The sequence below is a fragment of the Pipistrellus hanaki genome, assembly GCF_964339955.1.
Source record: "Pipistrellus hanaki genome assembly, chromosome: 13".
NCBI lineage: Eukaryota > Metazoa > Chordata > Mammalia > Chiroptera > Vespertilionidae > Pipistrellus > Pipistrellus hanaki.
In genome coordinates, this window is record NC_140515.1 from 31,454,877 (window position 1) to 31,475,754 (window position 20,878).

General features: G+C 45.9%; 1 protein-coding gene across 1 annotated transcript in view; it reads right to left on the reverse strand.

Annotated features, from left to right (window-relative positions):
* Positions 1 to 20,878, reverse strand: part of CLSTN2 (calsyntenin 2) — a 908,802-nt gene that overhangs the window by 378,160 nt on the left and 509,764 nt on the right. The window contains exon 17 of the mRNA XM_084901767.1: positions 17,378 to 20,749. Within this exon, the coding sequence (XP_084757893.1) occupies positions 20,552 to 20,749 (198 nt within the window). The 3' untranslated portion in view covers positions 17,378 to 20,551. The remainder of the gene's footprint in view (positions 1 to 17,377; positions 20,750 to 20,878) is intronic.

Sequence of the window (20,878 nt, forward strand, 5' to 3'; positions counted from 1 at the left end):
CATTGGAAGCCATTTGTTTTTTAAAAATCTAGTTACTTAGATTTTGACATATTTGTAATATTAATTATAATACACATTGATTTTACATTAGTATATTTTCTTTTTAAAAAAATATATTTTATTGATTTTTTTTTACAGAGAGGAAGGGAGGGGGAGAGAGAGTTAGAAACGTCGATGAGAGAGAAACATTGACCAGCTGCCTCTTGCACACCCCCTACCGGGGATGTGCCCATAACCAATGTACATGCCCTTGACAGGAATTGAACCTGGGACCTTTCAGTCTGCAGATCGATGCTCTACCACTGAGCCAAACCGGTTTCGGCTACATTAATATATTTTCTAATATTAATTAAGAGTAAGTAGAATAGGTTTTACTATTGTTGTTTTTATAAGAAATTAAGTATAGGAAATGCAGACAATTATATCTATAAAATTTTTTTAGCTATTTTGCCTTTTCTGTAAAACCCAATTTTGGTATAATTTAAATATATCATGATATGTTTCTATCTTTGCTTTTTTTGGTAAGTGCACAAATACTGCAGAGATAAAGCAAACAGCCACTTACAAAGAATTGGAGTTTCAACAATAACTTAATTCACCAATAGATGTGTGTTTTTCTGATTCCAATTTACAAGGAAATTACTAGACTATGAAATGTTAAATTTTACCAGTTTTATTATACAACATGTATTTATTGGGAACTAAAAGTATTCAAAGTTCCTAAGTTTGGAATTCCCAATTACTTGGAGAAAATAAAACTCATATATACATTTTTTTAAAGTCAGGAGATAGTTTTATTTCCTTTTCTTGGCTCAGAGCCCACCATTTCATAGGCCAAGATTGAAAGCAACAGTTAAAAAAATAAGTTTTAGCCTTATGCATAAAGAAAAGCACTCCTCATTTACTCTCTTTCACGCTCACACCCACAACACTCTGACACCAGATGAGTGGGCTTTTCCCATAATCCAGGACTTCTCTGTAGTAATAGCGGGTGTCCCCTAATTCACCTTGATTCTGACTCGATCTTCCTGGTGTTAGTCTCACATCCCACCCGTTGAAAGTCCCGGGATGTCACCTGCACTTCTGACTGATCAGTTATAAATTGGGGTCCCCATTCCCCTCCCTGGGCTTGAGAATTTGCTAGAATGGCTCACAGAACTCGGAGAAGCACGGTGTTTACCATTTTATTATAAAGGACATAATAAAGGGTATCAGTGAACAGATTAAGAGACTTGAGTCTGGAGGAATCCTGAGCCCAGGAGCTGGGGTGTGCCCATCCCCTCACCTACCCAGAAGCTCTGCGAATCCACCACACTGGGATTGTATGGAGGCTTCCTCAGGTGGCCGTGATGGAGCATTAGCTGAATCTCCAGCCCCTTTCCCCTCCCAGAGGATGGGGAGAGTGGGGTTGAAAGTCTTAAGCTTCTAGTCCTGGCTTGGTCTTCCTGGTGATGAGTCCCCCATGCAGGAGCCCACCCACAGTGACCCCATTAGAACAGAAGGCACTCCTGTCACTCAGGAACTTCCAAGGGATTTAGGACCCTGAACTGGGAACTGGAGTCCAGGACCAAATATTAGAACCAATATTAGTGCTCTCATCACTTAGGAAATTGCAAGGGATTTAGAAGCTCTATGCCAGGAACAAGGGGCAGAGAGTAACACATATATATTTTCTATTATTCACACCATGGAAGAAATTTTTATGTTATTTTATGTTTCTCTTAAGCTCATATTATTATAGCTCAGCATAATTTTGGGATGCTACCAGTTTTCATAGCATATGAATTACTTTCTTATTGAAAGGTTATACTTAAAAATAAAAGTGATAACTAAACCACAGTTTTTTATTTTTGAATCTATCTTGAAGTTACTAAAAGTCATAACTTGTAGCTCTTTGTAAATACTTGCCTGTATTTCATGTTTATCCTGGCCAGAACATGTTTTATTTCTCAAGAAGACTTAAAAAGAAGCTTTTGAAAATCACTTTTGCAATGGGGGTTTTAGATTTTCAATTCTTTTATGTCAGATATTTAGGAACATGCCCCTAAGTTGTCAGACAATGTCTCTTTCTCTCTTTGTGACTTGCTATCTCTAAATATCATTTGGAAGCTATAAATTCCATTATGAAACATTTGTATAAATTATAGAGCACCAGCTTGACAGCCTTTTCTTTTTCTTTTCTTTTGACAGTCGTCTTTGTATTTGAAAACAAGTAGAGATCATGTTTGGTATCAGGAATCCACTTATCTGCAAATAGCAAAAATACAACACAATCAATGCCTCTTAACCGTTGATTGGAGTGAGGAGGGGAGGCATCAGGGCCCAGGCTGTTACTCTGCTCAGCCACGCCACCAGGGTCTCGGCTGCTCTGCATGTCTCCGCTCTGTCACCCTCAGCACGCAGGCCTTCTGCCTCGGGAGTGGTGTCTTGTGGGGTTACAAGGTGGCTGCTGCCCTGCAAGTCTCCTCCATGTTCCAGTTTGCAGTAAGAAGAAGACGAAGAGCACAGATGACCTCCTAGCAACATCTTGTCTTTTAACCCAGAGCACCCTCCTCCGGAGCTTCCACCTGCATCTTATTGGCCAGAACGGAGTTGAGGCCTTGCTTAGCCACCAGAGAGCTGGGAGATTTCATAGTTTTAACCATACTGTTCATAAGCAGTAAAGTGGGAATGGATACTGAACAGGCAATCAGCAGGACTTGCTAAACTCACCTGAATGAAAATAAAGTTATTCATATACTTTAAAGCTTAACATATACATATTTTAACAGTATGTACATAACATTCGATTTTGTTTGTAATTGGCCTCTTTTTATGATTTCCCTCCTATAAAGAGAACCATTGTAGAGCATTTTTCAGCTCCCTTCTTCTCGCTTTCTGTATCGGACACCTGGGAATCCTTTTCTCTCTTTAAGTAAAAGGACCTTTGCTTACGGTAGTTTTAAAATAAAATGAGGATGACTCTTCCTTACACTGTGGGACAACCAGGCAGATGTAACAGACCTAATTGAAGACTTGCTGAAGCCTTTTAACACACGGACCTAAGTGTGCAGAATGATGGCTAGTCTGTGGAGTCTTGCATTTCCCAGCTTTGCCCTATCTTGTGCTTTAATTCCCTGTGGCCCTGCTCTTGTTGAGTCTGAAGCCCGTATTCCTGATCAGCAAGCAGCTCACCCTCAAGTGGTCCATCACGTGGTTCTGCCCTCGTTGACCGAGGCTCATGAGGATACGTGTTAATCTGCACCCAACGGCAGATGGGGAAAGAGCCCGGAGGACACTGTTCACAGCAATTCCTAAGGCCAGGCTGGGAGTGGCTGGCATCACGTCCACGCATGTGCCTTTGACGAGGACCTCACATAGGACCACGTCAATGCAAGGAGGGGGATGGGGAACTGCTCCCCAGGAGGAAGGGGGAGGGGGTGAGGAGAGCCAACTGGTGTCCGCCTCCCAGCTGATTTGGCTGCTCAACAATTACGAGGTTCTTCTGGGAAATACTGGCTGAGTCTGGTGATTAGCGGTAGTGGGGCTGCGTTTCTCTCCTCTACAACTTGCTGCGGGAACATCACAGCAAAGACAAGCTTTTGTGTGGAATCTAAAGACGAAATTAAACAAATAAGCGGAAACAGACTCACAGATACAGAGAACAAACTTCCGGTTGCCAGAAGGTAAGCAGTTGGGGGACTGGGTGGAAAAGGAAACATAGTCAATAATATTGTAAAAACTATATGGTGCCAGGTGGGTACTAGACTTACGGGAGGATTCCTTTGTAAATTATATAAAAGTCTAACCACTAGGCTGTAGACCTGAAACTAATATAATATTGAGCATTAACTGTAAATTGAAATAAAGAAAAAAAAGGGGGGGACTCATTTTGGGCTTCTGATCTCTGAAACAAACAAAGCCACACCCCCCAAAATACCCCCCCCAAAAAAAAAAACCCAAAAACCAAAATCAAGCTCTAAATTCAATTCTGATCAATGTACAAGAAATCACAGACAGACACAAGTTATGCTGGTGGACAAGGAAGTCTCCATGCACTCTGTTCTCAGTGAAGGCGTGAGCGCCTAGAGTGAAAGGTTCACTCCAAGACAGACCCAGAGATAGTCCAGACATTCTGAGAGCAGGGCCAGCCAGTCATAAAGTTGGGAGGCTGGTGAGGTGCCCTGGAAAGTGGGGGCTCACAAGGCAGTGGTGCTGTGGACCCCAGTGCTATTTCTAAGGAAGCCAATTGCTGTGTTTGTTTTCTTGCCTGTTGTTAATAAAGGGCCATGGAGACCCAAGCCATTTCTTAGGCAGCCACATATTCCAAGCACCCATTATTTAATCAATTCAGATGGCTTTATTATTAGTAGTAGTAGCAGAAGTACTAATTTGGAGCTGAGGTTAACAAAAACATTGACTCCATGTCATGGTGTCATCATTGGCCTCGGTTCTATTCCCACTCCTGTCCCTTCCTCCCGTAGGCAATCCTAATGTGTGGAGGCATGTTCTTTTACCTGTATGTGTTCTTGAAAACATGTATAGTTTTGTGTGCATCTATTGTTAATTTTTATTGAGTGTTGGAGGAGAAATATTGTTACTTAATGTTCTTTTCCCTTTATCACTATTCTTACATGGTTTACCCAAGTTGTTATGTGGGTTAAGTTGGGTTTCTCAGGAAACAGACTCTGAGATAGAGATGAACATGAAGGAAATTTACTGGGAATTTATGTTCTCCAAATCAATTCCTTTGGGGGGAGAGGAGGGAAGGGAGCAGGACTGGGCAGAGGAAGAACTGACCTCATGGGGAGCTCTAGAGCTGGATGGCCTTGCTGAGTTGCCGTGACTTAAGGTCAGGGTCCTGGCCTCAAGGTATCAACCAGTTGTTGGCTGTGGGCTGCCCTGGAAGTGTGACCATTTATTGAAGAGACTGTTTTTATTCCATTGTATGTTCTTGCTTTCTTTGTGTCAAATATTAATTGGCCTTAGTGGTGTGGGTCAATTTCTGGGGTCTCTGTTCTGATCCATTGTTCTATATGCCTGTTCTTGTAACAGTAAAAGGCTGTTTTGGTTATAATGGCTTAGTGGTATAGTTTGATACCTGATATTGTGATCTTTCCTACTTTATTATTCTTTCTCAAGATTACTGCAACTATTCAGGGTCTTTTATGGTTCCATATAAATTTTTGAAGTATTTGTTCTAGCTCTGTGAAGTATGCCATTGGTATTTTAATAGGGATTGCATTGACTCTATAGATTGCTTTGAATAATATAGACATTTTAATGATGTTAATTCTTCTATGAACATGGTATAAGCTTCAATTTGTTTGAATGTTCCTCTATTTCTTTTTTTCAATGTCCTATAGTTTTCCAAGTACAGGTCTTTTACCTTCTTGGTTAAGTTTATTCCTAGGTATCTTATTTTTGTTGTTGTTGCAGTGATAAATGGGATTACTTTTTTAATTTTTCTGAGAGTTCGTTATTGGTATATAAAAATGCCATGGATTTGTGGATGTTGATTTTGTATCTTGCTACGTTGATAAATTCATTTATTAAGTTTAATAGTTTCCACTTTTGATTCTTTTCTAGCTCTTTAATTTTTGCCAACCAGATGGGTCTGTGATGTGTGATTTGGGTTTAAATTTGTATTTTGATCATTACTAATGGGTTTGAGAATATCTTTATATGTCTTTTAATCTCTTGAGTGTTCTCTGCTGTGACTGATCTTCCTATTATTATCCATTTTCTAAAAAGTTTTAAAAATATATTTCTGATTTTTTAAGCTGGTAAAGAAACCTCAGGTTTAAATAATGATATCCTAAGAGGGAAGCCAGCCTCTTTAGAATGTGGACTCCTGTTAAAAATATTTCAAGTGTTAACTATTCTCTTTCTTTTTCTCTTTTACTCTCACACACAGTGCTGTTTATTATGATGTATTTTTTAAAATAAATTATTACTTTGATTATATAACAATTGTCTTAACTGAATATTTCTTGGGAGTGGTTGATTTTTAAAAAACTCCCTGCTTTTTCTGTGCCAACTCTTAAGCCTTTTACATTAAATCTGCAAAAGCTTATATAATATTCTCTTATCTTTTTGGGGTTAGAATTCCCACCTTCTAGTCAATTGAATCCATGAAGGAGCTGAAGAAGGTAGAAAGGCTATTTTTTTTTTTTTTTTTTTTTTTTGCACTTCCTCCTCTCTCTCTCCTTTTCTCTCTCTTTCTCTCTGATGTGATAGTCAAAATAAGAGTCCTGCCTGGAAGCCCCAAGTGCTGTGATTTTGGGGATGTTTTTAAAGTGCATAATTTTGTCAAAAATGATGACCCATTTGCGGGACATGGTTTTCATCCCAGAAAATGTAAAGCCTTTGTGTTGTATGGTATGTGCGTGCACACAAATATGTTATTATCCCCAGTGGGCATAGCCCTGGCCTCCTCCTTCAGACTCACTCCCACACAGAGGGAGCTCCCTCGGGCTAGCTTGTTTTACTCTCCCTGTGACTAGTCTTCCTATTCTTTATCCATTTTCTACAAAGTTCTAAAAAATATATTTTTAAAGCTAGTAAACAAACCTCAGATTTAAATAATGGTATTCTAAGAGGGAAGCAACCTGGGGAAGCTTATGTCAGGGAGAATACATTCAAGTCCATCTGTCTGGGGTTAAGATTTTCACTGTATACAGATCAAATGATCCTGAGGTTCTAACTGTAGAAGCCCAGGTTGCCTTCAAGGTGAGGGCATTCCCCAGGGGTCCCACTCCAGCCAGCACACAGTTCCGAAACTGTTACCTTAAATTAGTTTACTTATCTAGAAGTGGCTGTTCTTCAATTCACCTCATTGATCCCACCTTTATCCTTGAGTCTACACACCATAGCTCCTCTTTTCTTACCTACGTGAGTCGAGGAAACTAGGCAGCAAATCTGCTCCCAGAATCTGGACACACACGGGTTGAAAGCCCTCACCAGCAACTCCTGGTAGTGAGCAGTCTGTCCTGCTGTCCCTCTGTCACACACACACTCTGAGTCAGAGGCACCTTATGGTGGAAGAAACATGCTTCAGGTTGTGTTTGAGTCGAAGTCTGCTAGAACCAGGTGACAGGGCTGACATCTTTTAATAAAGTGAAGTTACTTTGTCATTTATTCATGGAAGGAAAATACGCGATGCAGTTTTTCGATTTTTTTAAACGCGTCTTGTCAGAGAAGGCTGTGGCTGCCCGTCACCAGCCTGCTCCTTGGGCTCACGTTTCACTGCCAGCAGCCTTCTTCCATGCTCAATGAGGTCTGATGGACATGTGGATGAGGTCTGGAATGTTTAATTTCACACAGGAAGCAGTATATGTAGGTTTTGAATAGCTCATTAACCATGTCATGAGCCATGCAGTGGGGTTCCCTTGATCTTGAGGTGGTGATGAGGTCATGAAGCTCTCTTGGGGGGATTTTGAACAGGGGAGCGGCATAATCTTGATTGACCAAAATTGAGCCTATTTGGAAATATCCCCATGTTCACTCTGATCTCTGTCTGGTGGCTCATCACATTGAGACCTGATGTTTCAGGAGGTAGACCCACAGGAAGATTTTGGAGGGAAAGTTTTAGATGAGGAAACAGAGGAGAGCAAGATGAGATCCTTCCAGATGTACAGCCCACATCTGTACTCATGCCTTGGTTCATTTCTGCTGGAGAAGGCACTGTGGAGAGGTGTTTTCAGAAGCTCAGATTCTCTAGTTTCCCAGTGATTCTGTCCATAGATACCAGCTGTCTTCAACTAGTTAAAGGTGACTCTCTCAATTGCAACTAAGAACCTTAACTAGAACACCACCCCTTTCGCCACCTTCCCTCAATCTTCATTTCTTTAAGGAAACTTTGGCCTTACTAATTACGGCAATTTATCCTGGTATAGATATTCAGAGTTTCAGGGGAGCCCACTTAAATAGCAATCATATACTTATTTATGGGATTATCTAACAATTGCTTCTTTCCTCCGCTGGACTGTCCATTCAGTGAGGGCGGAAGCTGGTGCCTAGCACAGTGTGTGGCTCACAGGAGGCACCAAGTAAGAAACTCTGGAACATCTTTGGTCAAAGAATGGACACGTGAATGAATGGAGACTTCAAGTTTCTCTGAGTCTCAGGATCCTCACAGATTCCAGGACACGGAGGTCAACAGAGACCTTAGGGACAGCTTTCCAATGTCTCTGCTCTGGGAGAGGAGGCACATTTGCCTGTTTCTAGGTGCATGTGTCTAGTGGTTTTGCTCTCCTGCTTGTTTTTTTTAGGCTCTATTTTACATTGTTTTAAACTCATTTTATTTTTGAACTTGTAGTTGTCCAGCCAGGGCTTCTCAGTTCCTGTCTGGCATGTGTTGGGAACTGGTGCTAAAAAGGAAAACAGGGCTGTCACTGGCTCTGGCACCTGCACACTCTGCTTTTTCAATCTTTGGGGCTGGTTATTCCCGTGCAATGGGGGCCGACCTTGGGCTCAGCAACAAGCACATTATTTGGAAAATCACTGCTGAAGGGCTCTGGGCTCTGCCACTCACCAGCTGTGTGACCCCAACAGGAGACCTAGTTTCCCTGGAACTCATTCATTTATGAAATGGGATAAAGATGCTTTCTTCATGGATTTGGAGGAAAGATTAGAGATCCAGTGCCAATGCTCAGCAATCCTTGTACAACTCTCTGCCCTTTCCATTTCCCCTCTTTCTGAAAATGTCCCTATTGAGGAGATAAGGAGGAGTCCACCCATGAGAATGTTGTGGAGGCTAGACCCCAGAACCACTGAATGAATGAGTGAGTGAGTGAGTGAGTGAGTGGATGAAACAAGGGCTGATGAATGAAGGTGTGACCCACACTACGCATTGCTAGGGCGTGTTGGAAGAGGATTGGTCTTAGTTGCGATGACAGTAATTACTTAGTAAATGCCTAAAGGGTTATGTTTTATAAAAATCACCTCATTTAATTATCCTAAGTGTCCCTTAAGGAAGGTACCATTGTTACCATTTTATAAATGAGGAAATGAAAGCTCATGGAGGTTGTCAACCAGTGGAGCTATGACTAGTGTTGGTTTTATTAAAGTATTTTGAAAATAAAAGACCACAGATATATATGTGTGTATAGGAATATTTACAGGTGTGTGTGTGTGTGTGTGTGTGTGTGTGTGTGTGTGTGTGGTGTTTATCTTAGCCCCAAGAAAAAAGTAGACACTCCAGACATTATTGACAATTACTGAATGACTGTAAATGTTGGTGGCGATTAGAAGGGTAAAATGAGATAAGTGAAGGGTAGTACAGGAATTAAGGTTTGATGATGTGGCCTCGAGGAAGGGAATTAAAGGTCAATACACAAAGAGCTCCTGGGGCTACTTTTTGTTGTTTGGGGAATAGAGGAGTGGGCAAGGGCCCTGAGCAAGTCAGAAGGCTGTGCTCTTGGGCCCTGGGAGTCTAAGCTGTGGGCCTGTGTCCAATGAGGGCGCTGGTGAAGTTTGTAGTCTCTATAACATGGCCGCACTGTGTCAGCACCCAGAGCTCTCCCTCGGGAAGGTTGCCAAGCAGCCCCATAGTTATACTAATCCTGGGACTCACAGAATATAGGCATTTGCTTTTGGACCTATCTGAAGTGGGCTGCCTAGAGTGGCTATATGGGTTAAAAATCTTAGCATTCAATAGCCCAGGACTGTGGTCAGCAAACCGAGGCTCTTTGGCCCCTTGAGTTTTTAGCAAAGGCCAGCTTAGGAGTACCCTAATTAAGTTAATAACAATGTACCAACCTATATAGATTAAGTTTTAAAAGTTTGGCTCTCAAAAGAAATTTCAGTCATTGTACTGTTGATATTTGGCTCTGTTGACTAATGAGTTTGCTGACCACTGGCCTAGGATTATTAGCCTCTTTGTGCTTTTTCCCCATTTGTAAATGAGATGTAAATCTAATAAGACTGTTACAGGTTTAAAATAAAATACTGCACATAAAACAGAGCATAGTTCCAGGCACCTGGTTAGCTAAATAAAGTGCATATTATTAATAATGATTTGCATGACAAAGGGAAGGCCAGTATGGAGGAGCAGGAGGAAACGGGCTGGAGAGAAACACAGCCACTCAGTCCCATTTGCCCTTCACATCTCCCAGCTCCTCTGCATCTCATCTTCATGTTTTGCCAACTACAGGCACAATAACTACCCACTTCAGGGATTAATCAAGACCACACACATAGAGCTTCAGCCCTTTGTAGGCATACAATAAAAACATAGGAGTGTCTTTCTATTGGGCTCCAGTTACACTGTTTTGGAATTCAGCTCTGAGTGTGACGGGGTTCCCTGATAGGGGCCAACTTTCCATGCGGCCCCCCCCGCCCCCCCAACTCAGAGTCCTAGAGAATGTTGACTGGCCAAAGCAGTTATCATCTCACCTCATCAAATACTCTGAAGAATAAAAACTCTCAGAGGCCATCTTTACTGTGAAACTCTAAAATCATATTTATTCACCAATTCACAGAAAGTGTCGGAATGACCACCAACATGAATCAGTTTGTAGGCATTTACAAGCCAAGGCTGAAAATAAATATCTGTCTGTGTTGAATAGCATTTAACAAATTACTTGGAAACAGCAAGAATCTTAATTGTTAGAAATTTAAAGTTTGAGATTCCAACATGGGTAAGATCACAGTCATGGGAAGAAGCCCAGCAGGTTCCCGTTATGGTGGTGATTTCTTCCTATCTCTTTATGTATATACAGACTCTCAGCCACCCCCACTCTGCATCAACCTGGGTTGGATAGGGCAGCTCATTAGGCAGGGGCAGGCGCTGAGGGGGTGGGGAGGGAGAGGGCATTTTCTGTGGTCTGCTGGGATTGGGCAACCTCTTTCATGGGGCAAGGTGGCAAGTGCTCTTAGAGTCAACATTCCATAAATGTGGACAGTCCTTCTAACAAGATGTCCCAGAGTTGGCATTGCATCACACTCACACACACACACACACACACACACACACACACACACAACAGTATAGTTGGCAAATAAACACATTTTCTGGACTAAAATGATTCACTCTAAGAGGAAGTGGAAGTGCTCAGAAAGGTGACGTGTGTCAGATACACCCCCAGCCACTTTGGGAGCCACTCTGGCCAGATTGGCAGTAATTGCCCAGATGGTAACAGTGATTGAAGGTGATTCTGCAAAATGAGGCTGTTGGTCCTTCTCTGCAGTGTCAACACCCCAGAGCCTTGGAGAGAGAAGGCTCGCCTCCTTATCTCAGACCTTTCTCACACACTGTGGTTGGCAGTTGGGGATAAAGAGCCGATCCAGACTTCTAAATGGTGGTGGAATCTCAGACAGGGGAGAGAAGGCAAGGGCTGAGAGAGGAAACCACAGGGCCTGTTAGACTGGCTGAGCTCAGGACCTTTACATTTAGTTGAAGAATTGTGCCTCAAGTTGGCAAAACTCGACAGCATTTCACCAGGTGTCTAGGGAATGGCAGAGGTGATGGAAGGGAAGCCCTCAGCCCGATTCCCTGTGGAAACAGCTTGTTGGGTGTGATGCAGATGTGGTCTAAGTGGTGTGAACCTACTGTTTGCATTGTCCCGTCACTGCTCACTAACTGGACACTGCTCACTGGCTGGACACTGCGCCGAATCTGTGAGTCGAAGAGGCTTGTCCTCAGCTAGGTCATGATGATCAGGGGAAGGTACATGGCCGAGCTTCTCTGTGGCTCACTTAATTTAGGGTCTGTGATGATACTATTGAATATCTATCAAGTGGTAACAAGCTGGACCTTCAATTTCCAAATGCTTACCAGGCACTGTTCCCAGAGCTTTGAGAGCTAAAAGTAGACAACAACAATATGAAAAAACTATCCCATCCAAACCAGAGCTTCTAAAGAATTTAAACTTTGTTGGGACCATTGATATTTTCCTTTTATACTTTACTTATTTTTCCATTTTATGTGCACACGACACAAATATTTTGCTGTCTTTCCCCTACTTGCCTCTAATAGTTTAAATTTATTACATTAACTAAAATTCCAAACAAAGCACCACCAAGTCACTCCAAATATGACCTTGCCGACATTACAATGTCCGTGCCAATAACATACCAACTCTAATATCTACAAATTCCTTTGAAAACAACCAACTTCTACATGCACTTTCTTTTCTAAACTCACCAACTGGTTTTCTATCTTCTCCCAAGCTCAGGGCTCCAGACACCTGTTTCAGAAGCCATCAGGTGGCCTGATCCACCATGACAATTTCACTTAGAACTGAACTTATCTTCCGTCAGCTCTGACTTCAGAAGCAGTTGATTTGACCACCTCTGTGGTCCCATCACCAGACACACCCAGAAGTCTGCTGACAGATACAGCTTTCAAGATGGAGCAGTGCTCTGGCTTCCTGGCTGAGGGGTGTTCTGGTTCCTCTCCTCTCCAGCCTCACATTCCCTCTCTGACTCCGAGTCACCTCCATCTTTCTTTTCTTGCTTTTGGAGTGACCAGCCCTGGATAGCAAGTCCAACTTCCTGACCTCCAAAAAGCTTTCGCCTTGTTTCTACCACTTGAAGCTTACTAGTGACGATGAACATGACCGGTTCTTAATCTTGCATATCAGCTGCTTCTGTGCAGTTGAAAAAGGGGGTTTAGAGGGGGGGGGTTCCATTTTGATCAAGATCAATGCACTTTTCTGTCCAGGGTTAACGTGCACAGTATGTTCACGTCTGTAACCCACAGGCACAAGCAGAGCCCTTCACCTCCCAAAGGCAGATGCCTCCTCATCTGTTGCTTCTCTTCTCCAGGGACTGGAGTCTGTAGCTGAGACTTGGGGTTGGTTCTTTGCTTTTATACATAGATACAACCTATGGGCTCATGTAGGATAGCTCTTTCTGTTGGAGAAAGGACCCCTCAACATTTGTGTAGTGTGTGTGTGTGTGTGTGTGTTTCTCATTTCGGCTCTGAAATGATCAGAAAAAAGGGTCTGGGCAGCAGAGATGCATTTTCATTTCAAGATAAAAGCGAACAGACATTAAAGCCGACATGTTTCTGTTGCCTGTGATGAATACCCACCGTCTGCATTTTGGCTCTTTGCACGTCTGTTGTCCTCTTTTCATTAGTCTACTGGGGATTGAGCTTCACCTTGATGAATCTCCTCTGCAGAGAATCTGATGCAAGGGATTGGAGCGCAGCACAGGGCTGGGGTCACTAACGGATGGAGGCTTTCTCCTAGTCGGGATGCTGTCCAGGGTGGACAGGGCACACAAGTGGGCTCACCAAGGCCCCTCAACCTTGCTCCTTGCTCAGGGGCTCCTTTCACTCTCCCAACACCCCAACTCCTGCACCTTTCCCACTTGTTTGCAGGATTGTTATCTCCCACCCACTGCCCTCTTCCTCCTCCTCCATCTGATTTCATAAAGGATCTCAACTTCTGCATTAAGAGAAGAGATGAAGGCATCTTTCTGCATTGGAGCATCTTAATTTTCCAAACCCTGTCCATTCACTGAGGTCAAGGGCTCTCTGGCATTCCATGTACTTCAGAGTGTATTGAACACATGCTATGGGGTCAGGTGCCATGTTAGACAACAGTGTGCTGTGATAGAGAACTCACTCTTGCCTTGAGGAAGGGGCCTGTGCAGCAGAGGGGGCAGGAGTTGGGGAGTCACATTCACCTAACACCACCATGAGTTCCAGGGCTCTCATCAGACACCCCTCAGGTTCCTGGGACAGCTGTGGTTCCATTTCATTCAACCGTGGAGTAGATCCCTGCTTCTGGAGATGTCACCTTGGGGGTGCAGAAGTACCAGCTCCTCTCTGCTCCTTGGAAGGGGAGGAACTAGCTGCTGTTGGGACATGGTTCTTTGCACATTTCTGACAAAGTAAATGGCTGATATGGTCAATGACTCAGCCTTCCCAGTAAACGTCCTCTCACTACCCACTCACTCCATCTGGTGTCCTGGCTGGGTCCGAGCTCCTCACCCTCTGTCCACACATCTCCCTGTTTTATCTGACTGCACAGGCCCAGGTGGCCAACAGGAACAGGGCCCATCCTGCTCCCAGCACTAGCAAATGTCTCCGTCCACTGCCTGACATCCATCCCTCATTCTTCAGTCCCACTGCAGGCTTTCTGCAATAGATGACTAACCTCAGGGAAACGCATAAAATTGCCTTAAGGTCTTGGGGAAAATAATATTTCTTTGGAGAATTCACAAAGAGAGGCCAGGCTGTGAAGAAAAAGCTCTTCTGGACCTAAGTGGCATGAAGCAGCCCTCTACCTGGTGCTCTCTCATCAGCAAACAACTGACAAGCCCTAGTCCTTGCCGCATATTCTAATCTGATAGAGATGTGTTAGTGTGGTCTCTGTGGTCTTAGGAGATTGGTTGGGCATTTAATCAGAAGCTATTTTCCAAGCTGGGCTGGAAAATGGAGGTGTCCTTAAGGGCATGTGGGAGGACTCAGCGAGGCGACTGCTGAGAGGACCAGGAATGTGATTCGGGGGGGAAGTGGGCTTCTTAGGAGGCAGACATAGCAGGGGAAGATCTCCAAGGCCATGTGCCTGGGCTCGCTCTTAGCTCGTCCTCTGACTCCCAGTCTGAGAAATCCTCCTATGAGGACAGATTCCGTACCACAGTCAGTTGTGAATGACTGATAGAGCACCAACTAGTTCTCCCAAAGGTTTGTGGAGCTTCATAGTTTAAAGCACAAATCAAAAACCTAAATCAATAATTGGTCGACTTCAGGCATCTGGTCAGTGGGAAAAGAGGCATTGGTGGAGTCTGGTCTTAGAAATTCCAGGGCCAAGACAGATGGTCTATAGGGAAGGCTGCAAGCTTGTTTTTGGCTTTGGTTTTGTTCTTTCAGTAGAAAGAGCAACTGCCCTTCTAAGAGAAGCCACTTATTTCCTCCCAATTGAGAGCCTGGGTGATGCTGCTGTGTGCCCAGTCCCGCCACACACGGAGCAGTGCTGCAGCAACCTGCAGTGTCCTTAGGTGACCACGCCCAGCCTGCCAGGCGCCAGCAGCACAGAGAGCAGTTTTCCTGGCAGCGCAGGGTCATTGCTGCAGCTTCACTGTCCCCCTGAAGGGCAGCCCTTGAGGAGGGAGCTGGTAGCAGCTCCTTAGGGATGGGTGGTCTCACCACAGCCTTGCCAGGAAGAAAGGGGCCAGAGCAGCAGGAAGCGGGTCCTGCCCGAGGGGAGGAGTGGAACTGTGACCAGGACCAGCGTTCTGTGAGACCCCGCCTCCGGAAGCGTGCCCTGGAGCCTGGCAGGCCCTCTCCTCACCACATGAGTGGTTGAGCATTTTATCTTGCTAACGATCCTCCCCTCCCAAAGCCAGCTTAAGTCACTCTCCTCAGCCTGTATCAGTGGTCCTCAAAACCCGAGAGCTCATTAAAACTCGGAGGGCTGGGTCCCACCCCGGGATTTCTGACTCTGTAGGTCTTAACTGGGGTCTGATGCTGCCGGTGCAGGCATGCACGTTCAGAACCTCTGCTCCACAGGGTCCAGTGTGAACCCCCAAGTCCTCTCTTCCTCCTCAGCTACAACGTGGGGCCTCACAGGAGCTCCCTCATGTCAGGTGACTTCATGGCCTTGGGTCATGCCAGCCCCGCACCTGGTCACGTTTCCTAATTTTTGCCTAGTGTCCCTGAATCTCAGCCAGGTCATTTCAAGCCCGTGAACCGAGCCTGAAACCCCGGTAAAAGTATGGCCAGCTTCCCTGGGGGGTGGTTCAACTGGCCCAGCGATGTGCGTCAGGGCGCCCAGCATTGCTCCGACCTCCTGACTTTGGTGAATTGCCAAAGCATGTTATCCCACCTCGTCCAACCCCAAACTCTGTCCCCAACAGTCCTGACTACTCCTAGACAGCCTCTCGCACGGCAAAGGAAACGTCCCAACAGCTTGTAAGAGCAGGAGCTCCTTATGGCAGAGCCATGCCTAACTCTTCCTCTCTCCCTCTGTTCTAGCACAGGACCTGGCACACTCCGGTGCCCAGCAAGGATCTGCTGCATTACATGGAACATAGCTGCAGACACAGAATCCCATCTGTTCACTGATGGCTCACAGGCAATTTGGGAGCGCTTTCTGGGGTGCGGGCGGAGGTAAGTTCTTCTGTCTCTCTTTATCTCCCCGGGAAAGTCAAGAGTGGCTTCGAATCCACAGCCCTGGCAAAACCAACTGTCCTTTGCAGCTGGTGCCAAAAGGAAAGTGAGAGCCAGATCCTTAAAGCAGGCCCAGAATGCATTCATAAAGGAAAGCAAACAAAGGCCTGGAACTGAAGGTGCCGGAGCCGACTTCACACTTTCATTTCTCCTCTCCTTTGCCTCCAGCTGGACAAGGGAAAGTGGTCCCGTGAAAATTAAGTTGTGCCCGGGGCTTTGGCTTGTCTGCCTCGATCAGCATCTGAGGCAGAGAGATCCTGTGCCGCTGGGAAGCCCACCAGAGCACCCGGCAGGAGGCTTTGAGGCTCGCCCAGAGGCCTGAGGATGATCTTACCTGAAAAGCATCTACTTTTCCCTGGTCTCTCCTTTCAAAGAATTAGACCCATTCCCTCACTTTTTTTTTTTTTTTTTTAAAGTGACATGGCTCATTTAAATGAGGGATGGTTAAGAAATCCTTCTTTTCTTCTTCTTGCTCATATTGAAGCCTAGAGCCAAGAACACTGTTATTTTGAAGTGTGCTGGGTCGGGCTCTTTACTGATTAGATCCCTATTGATTCAAACAGTCACAAGTCTTTAGAATCATTTTCAGAGTGATGGCATGAAATGTAAATCAGTCTGAGATACCGAACATTCCCGCTTAGAAATCAGGATGGGCTGGGCCTCCCAGAGAAGACCGTGAGCCTGGGAGTTAGCCCTCAGCTCAGCGGGGCTAGTGCTCGGTGGAAAGTCAGTGCCTGGAACCAGGGCCTTCAGCTCAAGTGCTCACCTGCATTTGAGTCAATTCAACAAGTAACACATGTTTTTTGCTTTCATTTTCTTTGGGACAGACTTTTAAAACAGCGTGAGTAGACACTGGGGTGTTGTCTGTGGTTCCTTTTGGAGGCAAAGACCACTGGGTAGTTTACGGGACGGTCTGAGATAGCCATTTCTACACATGCAGGGTAGAAGAAGTGTGCAACACTCCTCCCCAAGGCCAAATCTGTCCGCCTTACTGTTTTTGTATGGCCCGTGGGCTCAGGAAAGTTTTTCCAATTTTAAATGCTGGAAAATCATAATCAAAAGAAGAATAAAATTTCGTGACATGTGAAAATAATAGGAATTCAATTTGCCTGAATTTTCAATGTTCATGAAAGTTATTTTTGGAATGTATTCATAGTCATTTGCTTAAGCAAAGTCTGTGGCTGGTTTCATGCTACAAGGACAGAGGGGAATACTTGCAACAGAGACCATGTGGCTTGCAAACTCCTAACTATTCCCTTTCTGGCTCTCTACAGATAGAGCTTGCGGAGCTCTGCCGTACGTGTACGTACAGGAGAGGAGAAAGAACCTCGCTCCCCACCAGCAGCCTGCTCCCTGGAGGGTCCCGGAGCTCAGGTACAGCCTTGTTACTTGCAGATATGTGGCCTACGCCTGCTGGCGGGGTTGAGTACATTCAGGAAAGTGCTGGGGGAGAAGGTCTCACTGAAATCCCATTTTTGTCATGTAGATGAATTTGGGCTTTGGTCAGATTGATAGCCTTTGATTACACCTACTAGAATATGCTTTTACTAGTAGCATTCTTTAAGACAGGTGGTCAGCTCCCTGCTTGCTGTGCTCCACTAGGGCAATGCATTCTGTGCTGGCCTTTTCTCTCTCAACCTCTTCCCCCTCTTCCCCCTCTTCCTCCCTGTCACCAGAACCACTGGAGAGGTATTGGACTATTTTCAAGCCTCAGAGAGCAGAACCTGATGGTGCACTTGGAAAGACAAGCAATGGGCTGGCCAAACCAGTCAGCTGTTCCTCCTGGGTTCAAGGCTGCATCTGCCACTGTTGACATGGATGAGAGGTCACAGCCTGTCCAGGTCACCTGGGAGTTTGGCTAAAAACTCCAGTTAGAGACTCGAAAATGCTGGGTTGACCATGACCTTTTCCACTTGTGGACAGAGTATCTGGTGGAGGGCAAGTGGCATAACTCGCCACTCACCTGGATAATCCCTGACGCTTCTGTTGCTTTTACATCACCGCCCCTTCCTGTTCTCACCACGGTGATGAGTAGGGTGCTGGGGACATGACAATGGCCTTTGACCCAGCAGCACCACTTCTAGTGCCTCCTCTGAACTGGGCAGAGTATGGGTGTTGACGGGACTCTGATGACCTGTTGTTTCTCTGCATGTAAGTCTAGTCCCTGACTCTGCTGCCCTAGTCAAGTGCCATGTTCCCTTGCTCCCTCTCCCCAAGATTTGGCATTTCCAGACTGCTCAGTCAGCCATGAATGAGTGACACAGCCACCCGGAGATGGGGGAATGTGAGGACTATAGTCTCACAGGTTTTTTCCCCCTGTAGATGTATGGACACAGCAGGGGAGAAAAGGCTATTTGGTTGGGAGAATTCACAGAGGTGTCTATTTCCAGTCAATGAATATAAAAGTCCAGTCAATGAATATAAAAGCCCAAACTCCTGCCAGTGTTTTTCCCTAAAGAGGGAAAAATAAGAGGCTGGTTGAGTTTGTGGATGTGTCCCCCTTCTTCCTGTGACTTCTCTCCCTCCCTCTGCACCTGCCTCTTGTATCATTTCCATGCTCCTTTGTCTTACTCTGCCACCGTCAGGTCCTCTGATGCCAGGGGCTTCTCTTACTCAGCCCCATCCCTTCCCACTGCTGCTGGGTGAGTGCTCAGCACATAGTAGGTCCTCAGCAATGCCAGTTAGGTGGGCAAAGATGAACAGAAATAGAATCAGGGTGGTGGGCACTGGACCCGACATGGAAAGTGGGGAGTCCAATCTAGTCTATGGACTAAGCAAGATGCTGGAATCTCTGAACCTCTGTTTACTCACAATGGAAATGTGCCTGACAGCAGAGGCCACAGAATTATTGCGAGGCTCAGAGGAAGGAACAGATGCAGAAAGCACTGTAGGCGATGGAAAAGGTTGCATAAAGGATGTTTTCTGGAATCGGGGGTTGCAAAGGCTTGCTGTGGGTTCCTGCCGGGTGCAGGTCAGGTGAGAGGACAACTGACATAAGCTTCAGGAGCTCTGTTTCAATGGGGGGCGGGGGCGGGTAGGAGGGGCTGGGATTAGAATGAACAGATTCTGAACTTTTGAATCTGAATGCCACTGTGATGAGGGACCAGCTCGGCGCCTGTAACAAGCCAGTATGGAGTGGGCTGGAGGAGCCTGGGAGGACAGGGACAGATCACGCATGCGAAGACAAAGCCCAGGAGGTCCGAGCCTCATGGACGTCCTCTAATGACCCTAATTCTTGCCTGCTATTCTCTTGGCCACAAAAGATCCCAGACCAGTTACTATAGCAACTGTTCTCCCCATGAGGTGTCCATGTTAGGAAGGAGATGGAAGAGATTTCCTTATTTAAAAAAAGAAGAAATAAATGAGGTTTTCAGATATATTTGCCCTCCACCCAAAGCACTGCTCCTTTTTATATGGAAAGAAAATGAAGCAGCTGTTCTTGCAAATGTTTCTAATTCCTAGCAGTTAAGTTTTCAAACTTTTGCTTTAGACTTGATGCAGTTCACGCTTGTTCTAATATATCCAACAGGAATGCGTTTTCCTAAGAGGTAAACCAGTGTGACATAGGGGATGAGGATCCTAAGACTAGGTGACGAGAGCCTTGTCTACCTGGGGCTGCACTCTGGCCTGGGAGAGCCAAACTGCCCCATCTCCCAGATCTGTGTCCACCATGAAGCCCAATGGTGGTGCCCTGTCAGCCCTTCCTTCTGATCCCTGGCTACTGGCTTTTCACAGCCGTCGCCTGGGGCAGTGCCTGTGTGGTTTTATGGGGTTGGAGCCCCCAGCAAGGAGGCCGTGTGGGTCTCAGTAGTGACTGGCCCCAGGCCCTGCGGTGGCCCATGTTTTGGACTTTTCACTTACGCTTGGATGGTCTCAGAAAGGTCAAAGGGAAAGGCTCTGCCAACTGGGGAGCGTGTGTGCGTGCATGAGTGTGGAGCCTCTCCCTGTGAACTTAGTTCCCGCCTCAGCAAGGACTTCTTCCAAGTGCTGAGGGCAAGCTCTTGGGTGTGTGAAGTCCAGCCACCCTGCCTGAGGGAAGCCATCTGGAGAGTCAGGTAAGGAGAACCCGCTGTGTGGAGAAACAACTGAGTTTGGTGCACACAGTGAGTTGGAACCTCAGGGTCTTAGGGGCATGGAACTCAAGGAGGCGACTGCAGAGATGATCAAAGGCAGAACTCTGCAGATTGGCTGACAGGACCCGGGAGTCAGGGGCAGGAGCAGTGGGCGTGGCAGCACAGTCCACCCCGGAGTCCCCACTGAGGAAGAGGCTGGACTTCCTGGAACCAGCCCAGGGCTGGGGTACGGGAGAGCCCACATGAAGGGCGGGTTCCAGGAGGCTGGGGAAGGCCTGCCCAGAGTGTCATTGAAATCAGAGGCGACAGTGATAGACTCACATACATTGGGTGTGGCTTACAAAAGGGACAGTGAGTGGGCACAGGAGGGGCACTAGTATGGGAGGGTGGAGTCGTCCCACTCCAGCTGGGCTTGCCTGGCTCCGCTCTGCCCGTGTCTGCCCCTGCCCACTCCTCCCTCCACCTCCTCCTCGTCGCTGGCGTCTGAGTCGCTGCTGCTGGAGCTGATGTCTTCTTCTGCTTCCTCCTCCTCTTCCGTCTCTTCCTCCCTGTGCCCCGGTGCTTCGTGTTTCTGGGAGTAGGAAGAGAAGGGAAATGCTGGTCAGGGGCTGCAGAGGGGCCACATGGAGGGCCCCTTAATGCTGACCCGCCAGGTCCTCTGGTGAAAGGTAGAGCAGAGGGCCGAGGACACAGGCAAGAA